At 48.0% G+C, this 15,963-nt stretch overlaps 1 protein-coding gene across 1 annotated transcript in view; it reads right to left on the bottom strand.

Moving 5' to 3' along the window:
* PLXNA4 (plexin A4) overlaps window positions 1-15,963 on the bottom strand; it is a gene marked incomplete at its 5' end in the record, with an annotated part of 458,703 nt that overhangs the window by 93,199 nt on the left and 349,541 nt on the right. The window contains 2 exons of the mRNA XM_082479239.1: window positions 12,681-12,795; window positions 15,763-15,862. Of these exons, the coding sequence (XP_082335365.1) occupies window positions 12,681-12,795; window positions 15,763-15,862 (215 nt within the window). The remainder of the gene's footprint in view (window positions 1-12,680; window positions 12,796-15,762; window positions 15,863-15,963) is intronic.

The raw sequence follows: 15,963 nt of genomic DNA, 5'->3' as shown, positions 1-15,963 counted from the left end.
CTGGTTGGGTTTAGATTTTTGAGGGTAAAACATCAACCTGCTCAGAGCAGCCCCTGCAGCAGGACCCAAGTAGAAGAGTCCTTAAAAAAAGAGTTATCATCTTGGGCATTTTCTAGCAGAGGTAGTTTCCCTTCGCCCTTCTTCTGCAACAGACATAACCCAGGCTGGAAGACCACGGTTTTCACATGATGTAGGGAAATAAGAACAACCACTGCCAACAATCGTACCAAAGAAGGGCACAATCCCAACCCTTTTGTCTTTGGTATATAATAAATTAAGCTTTTCTGCCGACTCTAATGGGAGGTGGTTCAGATTCCAGTGGAGCTAAACTCCAGTTTAATCTGTACTAGGGCAACACATTTGAAAGCGGACTCTTTTTTGATTAATTTTGTGTGTGTAGCTTCATTCTGTTCCTTAAATGCTTTCAAATGAGTCAGTCTCTTTAAAATAATATCCTCCACCTTTGCCAATTACTCGTATCAGCAGCGATGCACGCCTCAAATCACCAAATTTTGCCAGTTATCAAGTCAGAGAGCTTTTGCTGTGAAAACACCGCGTGAAATGGGCTGTACTCATTGGGTCGATGGTAGTTTAATTTTCCTTATTTATAACTCCTCATAGAATGCCTGCGAATGTGTTTTGCTGTAGCTTGCAGAAATAATGGAGTCTCAGAAATATGAGAACCCTTTCTCTCGTTTTCTCTCACATATGTGTTATGGCTCTTATCAGAGCAATACCTGAGTGAATCCCCAGTGAGAGCCATCATGAGAATTCTGCTAAAGAGGGTGATGAAGCCTCTCTCAGGCTGTGTGGTCTTAGCCCTGAACTAATTAGTTTGGTTCCTTTATGGTGTGTCATATATATAGTTACGATTTCATGGGGATTTCACCATGCTATTTCCCAGTCAAAGCTGGAGACTGACCAGAGACTCTGAATTATCATCCTCTCCTAGGGATAAAGTTTGTAGGGATCGTGCACAGTCTTGTGATATTGCATGGGGTTTCTCCTAACCTTATTTTGCACAGTTGCACGCTCTGTCTCTATTTATGGCCAGGATCAGGAGCCCAAGTCTCATCAAAGTGTTTTCTATTTTCCAAAGGAAAATAGATGTACCCAATGACACAACCATCTACTACTTTTGCCATCTGTTTTGAATGATAAGCATCCTACATTGTAACAGGTAGAATGTCCCTGTGGGTTTAACGCAATGACACATCCACTTATCAAGTCTCCACCTTACATTGGTGTCCCAGTTCACTTGTCATCCCCTGTGCATCTCTTGTCATCCAGAGCATTCAGGTGAGGGAATGTTTCCTACCCTTCCTTCAATATTGCTCCTTCACAATCCCTGGTAGCATTGACTGGATCTCCACTTTCTACAGAAGGAAACTAGAGCTCCCCTATTGTTGACTGCATTGGCAAGTTAAACTCAACTCTCGGCAGTGGATTCTCACTCTTCCTCTCCCAGAAGAGTAAGAGTCATCTCCAGTCAGGACCAGACATAGCCACCACCACCAATTCCTTCACTACTCATCTCAAAGCCTCCAGCTCCCCTTTTCTCCTGCCATCAAAATCCATTTCTTCATCCTCAACTTCAGGATTTTTAAGACTTTCTTTTCAATATCCCTCGTTCAGCAACCATCTTTGTGCCTTACCCAAGGTGTCTTGTCCAGAAGGAACATGATCACAAAGTGAACCTAAGTGAGGACTATAACTTACTCAATCAAGCCCTTCAGGATCCCACCAAAAAAGATACTCAGATTGTTATTTTCTCATGTATTATGTAAATACAACACATCCTTTGTTTGTCTGCTCTGCTGAGATGCAATGTACCATTTTTCCTGTGTCTCCTATGGCTTTGTCACCTCCCACTCAGTGCTGTAATCAAGTCAAGAGGGTAAGATATGGGAGACAGAGACTGAGTCTTTGTAAAGATGTCTAGACCACAGCATCTGGATGCTTTGTTAGTTAGATTAGATTAGATTAAAAAAACATTGAAAACCAAAATGAAACAGGAAAAGAGAAAGAAAAGGAAGGGAAGGAGTGAGAAAAAAAGAAAGGGAAAAGAGGAAAACAAAACAAAAAAAAAGACTTTTTTCTTGTCGTTGACTTTAGGGGAATCAGATTTCACTTGGATAAAAAGCAGGGAAACAGCAAGTTGGCAGATGAGAGGCAGCAGGGACTGCCTGGAACATGTTGCCCGAACTTCTCTCTCACACCTCAGCCCGGTCACCAGAGGTCAGGGCTATGACAGCACCCGAGCAAAATCAGATGCTTGTTTAGCAGCTACCCTGTACTGCTGCAAACAGAGGGCTTTGGGCTCCGGGGCTGACAAGAAGTTTCCTTCCATGAATAACTTTTAAATTCTTGCACAACTTCCCAGCCTCAGGGTAATAATCTGGAGAAGGAAGCAGCAAGGAGCTTGGCATTCCCAGTGCAGGAGGGGAAGGGGTGAGTTACGGTCCACGTTGTGTTTACATTATTACACCACTAATTCTCAGCATCATAAAATTATATTTAAAATTTACACGAATGGTGCCAGGGAACATTATTAGGTTATAAAGTGGAATCAGGTCAATGCTTTGTAGGCAGGATTCCAAGCTCCATAAATTTCTGGATATACTTCCCCCAAATTTACATCGGCACCAGCAGCGAGCAAACCGGCTACAAAAAAGCTCACCCGGTCAAAGTATTTTTTAATGCACCATATATTTTATCTGCACTTCCTAAGTTTACAATGTTGTTACTCTGATTGATGGTGTGCTTATTTATTGCCACAGCAAAAGTAATAATATATGAAGAAAATGCTCAGAACTTTAAAGGCAGCTGATGAAGAGAAATCGACAGGATTTATGGGAAGTGTAAACATCTGCAGAGACAACAAAAGAATAATTGAGTCCTTGCATCGCTGTCACTTCTGGTGTCTCCTTTCTAGTTAAGAGTCTTCCATGCACTCAGGAGTAAATATCAGCTCTCTTTCGTCAAATATTGCAAGTGATTCTGGCGCTTGGGAAAAGGCGGTTGCCCTGGATGTCAGTGCTCGGTCTGTAGAAGAGATTTGGCCCCGTTGAAGCTCTGTGCACTCTAGCAACTGTGCACCTCAATGGTGGCTTGCACAGGTTAGTGTGCAGATACCACAGCTGGAGGAAAGGAGACCAACCGATTGACAGCAGATCATCAGCTTAGCTGCCGCGGCCTCCTGGGTCCCTGGCTTCAGTGTTGTGAAGGCTGGAGAGCGATGAGCCATGCTGATCACCAGAGAGTGGATACTGGAAAAGCAGAACTTAAATGAAGATAACTAACTCCTCTCACACGGCTCACTGCTGAATCCCGTTGATCCGGAGCAAAGTGACTCCCTCAAGGCCACGCAGGCAGTGCTGGGAAATGACCCAGGTCTGCTGAGAGCTTGATCCCAACCTAGGACTATTCTGCCTGTGAAGTCAGTCCACACATCTCTGCTGATCAACATTAATGATTTTACCCTCCTTTAATTCTTTATTAATAGAGTCTTTCTCAGCCGGTCCATTATTTCACAAGGATCAAGGTCAGGCTGCCATAATTATCCAAGCACCACATTTATCCTTTTTAAATAGAGACACAACGTTAGCTTTCTTTCAGCCCTTTGCTGCTTTGATACATGCTCAGAAGGAAAAGTAATGATCCGGAGAGCAGGAGCCTTCTGGTCACTGGATGAAGGGAGTGGACTAGTGACAAAAATAGTAGATGATTGTGCCATTAGGTACATCTGCTCAAAGGAGAGGAGTGTGTGCATTGAGGAAGGTGGTGTATATGCAAGAGACAAGATGACGGTGTATTTACTTGGACAAAGTCTGTCCTTTTGTTAAAGGAAAACCCTGGTTAAGCCCTTCAGAATAGCACACATAGTAAAACTGGATTGTGCAAAGCCATGGAAAGCACTGGGCAGAGCACAGGCAGCTTATAAAGCAGTAATGAATTTCTTCTTTAATTATTACTATATAAATCTGCATCCTTCTGCCTAGCCAGCCTTCTGTCCTTCTGTAAGGACTTCCATCTGAAGTTCACAAGACCTTTCATGTGTATTAAAGCACTGTACGTCTATGCATGGCTCCACGGCAGCCCAATGAAGCTGCAATTTTTGAGCATTACAATAATATCCCTTCCTGCTCATCCATGTAGGTAGCAATGACATTGATATGTCATTCCTCAACAAAGCTAAGTTTCCTATACATCTGTGCCAACAAATGGGTTTTGCAGGCGTAAGGGACAGTCTCCAACCAAGGCTCCCTCAGAAGCGATGGGGAGTGTCATGACAACATTCTCGTGTGGGTATTTCTGGTGCCAAACAAGGGTTGAGTCCAAGCTGTAGGGATTCCTTCCCAAGAGAGGACTGAAAGTCTATTTCCCCTCTAAACCTGCCCATTTTTACAAAGTTAGGAGGAACTTGGTATCTCTGAGAGCTCCAGACTTCGGCCCGACTACGTCAGGAATGGCCAATGAGTTCAGAAGCCAACAGAGGAGACAGAGTAACAGATGGACCGGAGGTGCACACACAGGCCATGTTGATGCAATCCCACTTCCTTTGGAAAGCAGGACAGAAGCCCAAAGAGTCATAACGCTTTGGCTTCCACAGTGGGAAGGTCAAGACCATGATATCATGGCTCTTGTCACCCTCCCCCTCACCGAGTTCCATGACAGCATGAGATAACATCCAAGCCAAAGCAAAAGGACTCATGCTTAGAGACAAGACGGAGAAGGAGGGTCTGGGATCAGCCTCCTGCAGATGCCCCAAGCAGGGCGGGAGACACATTCCAGCCTCACCTCTTATCTGCAGCTTCAACATCCTGAGAACATTTCTCTTTGGCCAGGTCCCAAAAGCTCACATGTCCCAAATCAGTGAACGCAGCTGATGCTACAATGGAGAAAAGCAAAATCTTCCAGCTTTAGAGCCAGGCCATCACCCTGGACTAAGTCTGAATGGGGATTTGTCTTTCCTCCCTCAAACTGTAGGGTGCCATACAGATCCTAGCAGTCCTAACAGATGTCCAGATAGCCAGAAAATCCTGTAGCCACTTGAAGCATTACAATGACACTGCACTGAGCCAGTACAATCAAAACAACGTAAACTCTTCCCGATGTTATTTCAAGGGTGCTGTGTTGGTGGGGAAAAAAGAATATTACCCTGTTGCGTTCTTCGATCACTCAGTCCTGTGGAATAAATAATCAAAGATGAGCAGCCCAACTGTTATGAGTAACATTTACCAGGGACGCGGTGTTGAGTGTCAGATGCTTCTTACATCTCCATTCAAACTTATCTCCCTGAGCTGCTCCTAGAAATTACACGAACAGGTCGTTGATTAGTGACTCACATAGTGACTGGAGAAGCGAAGCTCTAGGACAACAAGATGCGTATTAAGGTAGGATGAACTGCTCACAGGGAGGGGTTTTTCCATCTGTTCTCAGTCCCCGTTGTGATTTGGTTGAAGGCCTCAACCAGGAAAGACATGATGAAGCTGCCCTGCACCAGGACAGATTTCCTGCATATTTCCACCACCATAATAATCAGAAATCCTGCTAAGAGTTACTGCAGAAATCAAACAAGTTACCAGCCTTTTCTCCTGCCAGCTGGACGACTGCAGGGCAGAAAAGCTCAGAGATGGCAGAAGGTACCCAAAAATAACAGAGGCAGCCACTTCACGCGCGGGCTTTCCATATTTTTCTTCACCTCAGTGCAAGTCAGTATGACTTGCAAACAACAGTAAATTATTGAATTTGTTGGTACATGCTCAAAGACTTCTTATGAACAGCCCCTCCACTGCGAGATGACAGCTCCAGGTACCAAGTACTCTACAAGCACCTATTAACAGAAAGCGCTTACGCTAATCGGGAGAGGGTGTGAGAGAAACAGGGGCACAGAAAGGTGAACGTGTCCAGGCCAACTCAGAGCCAGGAATAAAACTCTCATCTGCTGAAATAAAACCCGTGGCCTCATACACTACCTGATACTGCCTCTGAGCAGTATTTTCATGTTTATTTTCCTCTTATTATTATCTGAAGCACGCCCTCCGAAGAGGATGTACCCACTACGCGATACATCTCCATTTCTTGGAAAAGGCTGTAACAGCGGATGAGGGCTGAAATGCCAAACCACCAGGAGCCCCAAAGCCACAGCTGGATCCAAACCATCAGCTACAGCCTCCTCCCAGATTCCCCCTGCCTCCCCCTGGACAGGACGCCCACAAGGCTGAACTCCATCACACGTGCTTGGAAACGCTTCTAAGAGCTAAATAGATGATAAACACCAAACCCCCATGCTGCGTAAAAGCAGGTGCCGTGAAATGCACGCATCGCTACGCCAGATCCCATCTGCATGGGGTGGCTGCTCCTGCCCGCAGCAGCTGCCTGTCTAGAGCTGTTCCTGATCCCCTCGCCTCTCCTGCCGGTCCCCCTGCCTGCTCACAGCGCTGGAAGGCAGCAGGTTGCCTGCAGTTGCCATAGAAACTACACCTCGCACCCTCCCCTTAATGATAGACAGGTGCCAGGATAAGTGAGCGGATAATCGACAAGCGGAGAATGATTCGGCGCTCTGGTATTGGCCTCGCTGCCACTGTCATTAGAGTCCCTGAGAAATGAGAGAGACATTAATTTGAGCAGAGATGGGTTTTCTCTCCTCCCCGTGCTGGTGCTTCCAGCAGCCGCCTCTCTGGCCGGGTTAAGGGAGGCTGGAAACAGGAGCGGGAGAGAAACTGAGCAGTTGCCACAGCAACAGCTGAAGATGCATCACCAGAAGGTTTGTCCATGCAAAAGAGGAAGGAGTCGACCATGCTTGTGCTCACCCGATGGCCCAGAAGGTCTTCTATCCCCTCCCCAGTGCAGCCACCCAGGCATTTCCACCGGGGTGCATTTTGGGAGGAGGTGGGCACCGTGCCTTCCTTCTGCACCTTGCGAAGAGGACAAAGCAGGACACCTGGGGGCTCTGAAAACCTGTCTGCTTCTTCAGACCTTGGGGCAAAGCCCTCCCTGAGCCGGACTGAGATGCACCAGCAGGGTGGGGAAGGGCCTGCTGAGTTTACTACAGACAAAGCCCACAATGAGGAGGTTGGGCATTATCCCTTTAGAATAGAATAGAAATAGGAATAGAATAGAATAGAATAGAATAGAATAGAATAGAATAGAATAGAATATTTTCAGTTGGAAGAGACCTACAACAATCATCTAATCCAACTGTCTGACCACTTCAGGGCTGACCAAGAGCTAAGGCACAATATTTAGTCCAAATGCCTCTTAGATGACTGCCAGTGCAGGTTGACCTGTCATTATCCTTTCCTGCCTTATTTTTTCCCCTCCCTTCTTCCCTGTTTCCCAAAAAAACCCATCCCCAAGAAGGACAAGCAGCCGGTCAGAGCTAAATCAGTGCACTCCACTGCAGAGGCCGCCGGTACAGCTCTTCGTTCAGCACGAGGTTCAAGCAAGCGCTGGGCAAAGCAGCACTCCACTCCTCGGCAGCTGCTCGCCATCATGCAGCTCACACGGCTTTCTATCGCTTTTGACAAATTAATATTTGAAGCAGTTGTTTCTTTTATGTGGGCTTTACTGTCATTAGCACGTACAACTCGACATAAAACACTTTGGTGCGAGATCTTTTCTTCTGTTCTCTTTTTAGGCAGCAGATGAAAATCCTTTTAATAAAAAGCTTGTTTGGGGGAGGAAGAAAAACACACGCGCAGGCAAATCGGCTGAGCAGGGAAAGATGAAAACCTCCTTCAAGGTAATTAAATGATTATGTATCTTTTAAACCCAGCGGATAACAGATTTGTTATCTAGGCTTGCTTTTGGCTTTTGCCATTTTTTTTTTCTTCCCCCGTCTCTTTCCCCCTCACAAAGCTACAATCCTTGCAAGGCCCAGAACAAGATAGTGTTCATCTTAGAGAAGGAGGCGGCATAAAAGAAGACATAATCCTTTATCCCATCAACTCAAGTAGGCTACCCCAGCTTACCCAGTCTGTGAAACACTGACATGAAAACTACCCCGCTGGATCACAGCAGGTCTGTACAAAGAAAAGACAGCCGATGCGATGGTGTGTACTGGGTAACAGATATCAGGAGAGAGAAGTGCTATTTCTGCTGCTCCTATCACACCAGGCACCCTCAACCGTTTTACTCCTCTGTGCCTCTATTTCCCTCCACTACTTTTTGACTGTCTCACCCATTTACAGAAGAAAATGACTGAGCTCTTTTCCTTGGTGATTGTGTCAGGTAAGTAAGGGTCGATTTCACAGTGTGTTGGGCTGCAGTGCAACGCTTTGTGGCGCAACGCTAAACCTACACTATGATTTTAGCTATGGCCGATGGCAAACGTCAAAAGCAGAGACAGGATGGCCAAGAAAAAAAAAAAAGAAACTTGCCTCGCTCCCTTCTATCTTTGAGACTAATTCTCTCCACTTTTGCCACCAGCTATCTTTGGGAAAAACAACAACAACAATCCACTTCAGTATTAAAATGTCTTTTTTTTTTTTTTTTCCTCATTCTTTCCCTTCCTGCCCTCAACAGCAATAATAGCAGCTCCCCTTTATACAGCAAGAAGTCACTCAGTATATTTCAAGCTCGTGGACTTGCCTTTCGAAAACCTGCTGTAAAGGGAAATTATACGCCAAGGTGAAGCATTTCTGCCGCAAATCATCCAGAGACATAGTCAACCCTATTTGATTGAGTTCAGTGCCATAATCATAAATACTCTTGCTTTACGACCACGCTGGATTTCATCACCGGGAGCAAACACGGGCTTTCCCAAGGCTCCCAAACTAGTTGATTCAGCTCTACCATGGGCAGAGCTGATTCACTGAGCAACTGATAACTGACAGGTAAGAAAATTGTGACTCCTTGTTGACGGTGAGAGATGTGACTTTTCTGTCCTTTCTCCATCTCTGGTTTAGTTTTGCCAGGTGGCGATAGGACAACTGCCCTGTACCAGCTTGGGTCTGGCTGATCACAGCTATCCAATGTGCCATTCAAAGGCACCCCTGGATGGTAGATCACAGGCTATGCAGATAGAAACAGCATTGTGCCTTCTGGACAGCATGGGTCACGGCCAAAACCTTTCAGCTGTCCCACTGGATCAGTCTCAAATTGGTCCTGCACTCTGCATTAACCAGCAGCTCATATTATAAGTGTGGGGGGGAAGAGTTAAAAACCCAGGATCCTCCCAGAGCACACGAAGACGACCTGAAAGGAAGGCAGGTGAGCCCATGGGAATCCAGAACCTGGTGAGATGTGCCAAGGAAATGATGGAGTAGGATGTACGCAAGGGCACAATCCTCCCTTCAAAGTGCTCCGGGCTGGTCCAGGGGTGATGGGTACCAGCCCAGTTGGTCCATTTGCAGCACAGGCCATCTGGAGAGCGGGAAGCTTCAGCCTACATGATGGCAAGATGCTGTACAGGCAAAGAGAGGGGAAAAAAAAATAATCACCTGGAGGTGGGTGTATCAGCAAAGAGAAGGTAAAGGGGGTAGTGTGGGGGAGGGGAGCAGGCTTGGCATGGCAGCAACGATGATTACAGAGGGAGGGAGTTTCTGGCACTAGTCCATATGACAGAGTAACACCAATGTCTGTTTGCTTGGCAAAGAGTCTCTTGGTACAATCAGACCATACAATCCTGGACGCCAGCCATGCTAATCTGCTCAGCAGGCTCAGGGAAGGACTGCAGATGGGATGGTCCAACCACCCCACGCTGGTATTACAGTTTCCCATCAGTACCTCCTCGAGACTTATTGATTTAGCAGGTACTCATGTCTGGATGGGAGCGAACGCACCCCACCCTCATCCTCCTGGGGTCCACGTGCTTGTAGAGGAAAGGATGGAAAGGAGCATTGCAGATGGAGATGGAAGGCCAGTAAAAAAAGGCCCACTCAAAGTGATGGTATATTTTGAGCACTACTGAAGATGGCATTGGGAAGGCCGGAAATGGACCTCCATCCTGTCAACCTTTTGAGTCATATTATGTCACTGGGAACTGTGTGGAAGTCTGGATGGGCAATGAAGAGCCAGGCTTGGCTTCAAGATACCAAATAGTTTCTATTGTTCAAAGAACCCACTCAATGAATAGGCATGGGTACAGGGCAGAAAAGGGAACGAATTAATGATGAAAGTACAAAATAGACAGTGGAAATTCCAGTGAGAGAGATGAGTCAGTGAGGAGATGGCTTCTCAAGAGAAGTGTGGGAGATACATACAGCGTTTGTTCAAAGTGCTATTTGACAAAACCTTTCTGGCCACAGAGCAAATGTAAATTTGTGTTTGTCAGAAAGCACTTGTGATGCCATCCTCCCCAGCCCTAGTGTCCTTGAGGGCCACAAATGCACAGACAACAATGAGAAAGACCCTGAAGATACAGGGCATTTCTCACCCTGTCAGGCAGAGAGCTCTCTCTGAAAGTTTTGGGTTTTGCATGGCTATTATCATTGCAGATATAGTCCAGTTGTTCCAATGATGACAAGTGTTTCTTCTGTGCAGCAGACATCAAAACCAGCTCCTGAGCTGAGCAGCTGAGTGCCAAATGTTGTCTCCTGTGGGTTTGTGCCTACAGACGGTTTTGCTGCAGAAGCCAAGAGGGCTCCCACCCTCATTAGCAATGACCAACGTAACATAAATGTGATGCATGATGCTCTCATTGCCTTGTAGGTCAACAGTTGTCTTCTAAGGTCAGGTTTGTGCCTCTCCCTACTGCCATGCAAATCACACACAGCAGCTTTGCAAGATCAGAGGGGCAGAATTTGAAAGCTCAGCAGGAAATTCTCTGTTAAAGGGGATAGGAGAGAAAGAGCAATCTCTACTGACAGCAAAAGCCCCCCAGACTGGAGTTGTCTCCTAGTCTGAAGATGGTACCTTTCAGAAGGAAACCCAATGAGAGGTGATAAAGCAGCAACGGAAAAGGTGTGCTAAAATGGGCAGATCTGGAGATGACAATGAGTCCACCACCTCCTCCCCAGTTTTGCAGCGCAAGACCTTGGCAGAGATAGAGTAAAGACCAAGGGCTGTGCCATCCCCAGTCCCTTCCCTAAGGAACTGGGAAGACACTGAGCTTCTCATGATCTCTTTTCTGATGGGAGCAAGTGTCAGAAACACCAGGGATGTGGTAGGGGTTGAGGGAGGAGGAGAAACCCAGTGATTTGTAGGCACTTCGCTTTGGGCAGGGGGCTGGAGGAGAGAAGAGGTGAGAACTGGGAAGGTGAGTCCGGTGCTTGGCACATGAGACACACCAGAGGAGTCTACCAGAGGAGATAAGTGGTGGCGGCATTGCACAGCAGGAAGCTGAGACAAAGTGTCCCAGGCAATGTCACCTGAGCAAGATGTTTTGGTCCCTCCAGTTCCTGAAGTAGAAGTCACAGAGACCTGTGGCCAGCAGGACTGGCCAAACTCTGCCAAGGCTCCATGCGAGCGAATGGGGCCTGTCTGGTTGGGACAGCCCACCAGAAGGGCTGAACCCCGGGCTGCCTTCCTGCACCACTCCACCACTGAGGGGAGGGTGTCGAGTCCTCCAGCTCCTCAGCGAGTTTTCCAGCAGGTTTACAGCAAATTCTGAATTCTGGTGGATGAAGAACTGTCAACCTCCCTGCTCATGAATATTTATGCCCTGTCCCAATGCCGCAGCAGTTCAGGATGTCTGCTCCAGGACACCTCACCCAGCACATATGTGACATCTCAGCCAGCACACAACGAAGGGGTGGGAGGGAATGGGGGATGCCATAGGTGTGTGAAGACACTACCCGTGTGTCATTTGCTCCAGTGAACTGGCTTGCCTGGGGCATGGGCTGGGGGCAGGTGGAGGAACATGTTAGAGACACCAGACCCAGCAGCCAGCGCAGGGAGCAGTGGGGATTTCATCCTCCGAATGCAACACACGTTGCCGGAGACTCCAGCAGCAGCCGCCTCTGTGCCAGGTGGTTCAGCAGATATCAGATCTCTTAATGGGTACCGGTCCCTTGGGCCAGGCAAACAACGAGCCATCTCAGGTCATTTACCAGACAGGCCAGGATGCTTTCAGACCGTTCCTGACCAGGAAGTAATTAAGTGGCTTCCTATTTGTATTCTCCCGAGCTCCACTTTTCTGCAAGTGCTCATTAGTCACAATACGAGCCAGACAGCGTTTGCAGCACAGCAGCCAGCTCTGTATTAAGCCCCAAGGTCCAGTTCAGCTCAGCGACTGGCAACGAGGCATTCCCCAGCCTCATCTGGAGGCAGTTGGATGCACTGGCCATTAGGCACCAAACCGATGAAGCCACAGAGGTGCTTGAAGCGTAGCTGAAATCCGCTGACACTATGGATGTAGCCCTAAATCCTTCCCAGATCTTGGCAGCCTCTCTGCTTAGACGAAACCTCCTTCTCTCCTGGAGGTGATGCATGGCCAGTATTTCTCATCCCTCCCAGTTCCTTGATACTGGGAGGTCGCAGTGGCTTTACGAGGTAACACACTCCTAGTATATGCAAGGGAGAGGGCAGGTCGCTGGGGGTCTGGCAGAGCAGAGAGGAGAGGAGCTATCTGCAAGCGGGAAAGGTGAGGGTCTCCTGGAGGGTAGGCAGAAGAGGGAGAGGGTGGGACTGGTGGTGGAGAAGGCTTCTTGGACTGGTGGTGTGACCCAGGCCAAAAGGTGACATCAGCCCTGAACAGCCCACGGACGCGGCGCATGCCCCATGCCCCTGCCTACCTCCGGCAGCTTGACTCGTCCCTCCTGGAAAGAGCAGGAACTGGGGTCATGAGTGCAGACGTGGCGGTACTTGCACCAGTGACACCGGTAAGGGCTCTCCACACACGACAGACACCTGGAGATGGAGAAAAAGAGTGGTAACTTGGCCAGCTGGGCCCCATCAGCCAAAAAGACACACCTTGAGGCCGACAGTGTTTCTCAGCAGGTAATACAGCCCAGAAAACACTGCTTTTGCCACCAGTAGCAGAAGGCCACGGGCTTTGCACCGACCCAACACTGTCAGGTCTCAGGATGATGCTGGACTTGCCATGGCCTCAGCTGGTTGGTTGTCACTGTGATCACAAGTGTCTCATATTAATTAGATAATTTAGATTGCATTCATGTGCTTGTAACTAGAGTAATAATAATTATTGTTGTGTTTTGGTTGCCCTGTTACAACTTTTAATCAGACCATTAACAAGGTCTCGGCTTCATGCGTAAGAGGCGTTCCCCTTTTTGCCCGTAACAAAATCCCGAGTGTAACAAAAAATACAAGATCAGGGGATGGGTGGAAACTGCTTACAGCCTTGCTGCCTCCACGCTGAACTGCACCAGTGCCCTGGGAGCTGCGAATGCACCGTGGTGAATGTGGCCAAGGGAAGGGCTGTGGCCAAGAGCGGTGCCCATGGAGGGGACTCCCTGTGCACCAGCGGTCCCAGCTAATCCTCCCACTCACATGTGAGAGAGGCTAAACACAAACTGGGATGCACCGAGGGCAGAAAGCCAAGGACGAAGCAGGGAATTTTCTCCCCCTGTGTCCCACATGCTTATTAAAGCGAGTTCTGCCTAGGGTGATGGGGGTCCTGCAAATGTATTAACTTTATTCTTCTTTTCTTCATCTCAGCAGAGGTATAAAGACAATTGTAGCAGCTGCTCAGGACGCAGAGGGCATAGAATCATAGAATTGCCTAGGTTGGAGGAGACCCTTGGGATCATCGAGTCCAACCATCTACCCTCCTCTACGAAGTTCTCCCCTACACCATATCCCCCAACACCACATCTAAACGTCTCTTGTTTAGGAAGTCACCAACTCAGGGTGTAGGAAAGAGCCATTCCCTCCATCTTACAAGGTTTTTCTCTCCTATGCCCCGTAGACCCAGTAGAGTGAGAGCTGCAAACACCTCTCCTGGCTGTGTTACAGCACTGACTTATACCTACATCACTCTTTTTTTTTTTTTTTTTTTTTTTAAATTTAATACGATGTCTGCTCACCAGCAACCAAACTGAGCCATAACAAGCTCTTTGCACAAAACAAGCAGTGGATGGTAGCAACTCCTGATCACTCACACTGTTGGAGATCTCCACGCAGCTGCAGGCTCTGAAGTACCTTGGAAGGGACTTTGGGGGGGGGGCAAAATATTCCTGGCCCTTATATGCCACTGGGTTTTTAATGGATAGGAATGAAAAAATTGCCTCCGAGTAGAGCTTGGCTGAGCCCAACAGGCAGACGCACACCCTCTCCCCTGTCTCTGTGAAATCTCGCTCAACTCCAATCCGCTTTCAGCTCTGGTACAGGGAGCTGTTCTTCAAATTGGTAACAAGTGCTTGCTCTGATACATCAAATTAAAAATGGATAGTGTATTATAGTTTGTCAAGTAAGAAACCAAAACATGCCATAAATATTTAACAGCACCATCTCTCCTCCTCTCCCCCCAACACTCGCTTTCTGACACTGTTTGTCAAAGCAGCAGGAACACGGAAATAGGATTTGCCTTTCCTTGTGAATTGCTGAGCCGCAGTAATTATCTGCTTTTGGCACTTCTGATGGCTCAGTGGTGGGGACAGAGCAGCTCAGCCTTGCTCAGGGGTGGATCAGCCTGCTGGAAGAGCATCTTTCCACAGGAAAGCTGCAGACTCGCTCCGGTGGGGCAGCTCCTGAGCAGCCCTGGGTGCCAGTTAAACCCCTGAAAAAAGGGGTGCAGGGCAGGAAAGGAGCTCGCAGGACAGAAAAGGTGGTCTTGAGGGAATCAGCGGGGTGTTCCCTGCTCAGTTGACATAATGCAGAAACCAGCAGATCCTATCTTTCCAGATCTGAGGGCCCAAGACCATGCTAACTACCAGGCACAGGCTCCTACTGGTGGGACTGACAGCATGGACGAGGGTTGGAGGTGTACCCCTCGAGTGCTGTGTTCAGTTTTGGGCCCCTCACTACAAGAAGGACATTGAGGTGTTGGAGCGTGTCCAGAGAAGGGCTACAGAGATGGTGAGGGGTCTGGAGGACAAATCTTATGAGGTACGACTGAGGGACCTGGGGGTGTTCAGCCTGGAGAAGAGGAGGCTGAAGGGAGACCTTATCACTCTCTACAATTACCTGAAAGGAGGGGGTAGAGAGGCGGGGGCTGACCTCTTCTCCCTGGTGACAAGTGATAGGATGAGAGGAAATGGCTTCAAGTTATGTCAGGGGAGGTTTAGACTGGATATTAGGAAATACTTTTTCACTGGAAGGGTTATTAAACATTGGAACAGGCTGCCCAGGGAGGGGGTGGATTCGCCATCCCTGGAGGTGTTTAAAAAAAGGGTAGATGTGGTACTTGGGGACGTGGTTTAGAAGTGGTTTTGTCAGGGTAGGGTAATGGTTGGACTTGATCTTAAAGGTCCCTTCCAACCTCAGCGATTCTATGATTCTATGTGTGGGCAGAATCCAGCCATGCCCAAACAACTTCTTAATAGGAAGATGAGGGGGTTATTTGCTGAGGTTATGACTCGCTTTTGATTCCCTTCCCTCACAAACTCCCACTGATGTGATGCTCCTCTGCTTGAGGGATACATGAGGATGTACCACTTCCCAAGGCAATGCTTCCCTGCAAAGGACACTCATCATCAGAACAAATGGTCACTATACTACTCTTGGTCTTCCCAGGAGAGATCCCACCATGCTGACCATCGCCTGAGTGACCCTGTGTCACTCGCTGGTCACACCCTGGCCCCTGGTCACATCCGCACCCAACCAGCTTCCTGAGGGACATGTGCCGCAGACAGCAGTGGGTTCTGTGGCAGATCCAGAGGTGGAATGAAAAGCAGGCATCAAAAGAAATTAACATACGAGTTGTGGACGCTGCAGTTGTAGAAGACGAAGCTGGTGCTGGCAAAGGTCATACCCGTTTCCTTGGACTTGAGCTGAAGCTGGACAATGTGATGGTCTCCTGGTGAAAAAAAATAGACATATTAGTGTGGGACTGCTTCGTTAGCCTAGTTAAGCCCTGTTGGCCATGCCACCAGTCTGAACCTGGAGCTGTCCCACAGT

This window comes from Vanellus vanellus (assembly GCF_965231255.1).
Source record: "Vanellus vanellus genome assembly, chromosome: 1".
Taxonomy (NCBI): Eukaryota; Metazoa; Chordata; class Aves; order Charadriiformes; family Charadriidae; genus Vanellus; species Vanellus vanellus.
This window is presented reverse-complemented; position numbering and strand designations above follow the sequence as displayed.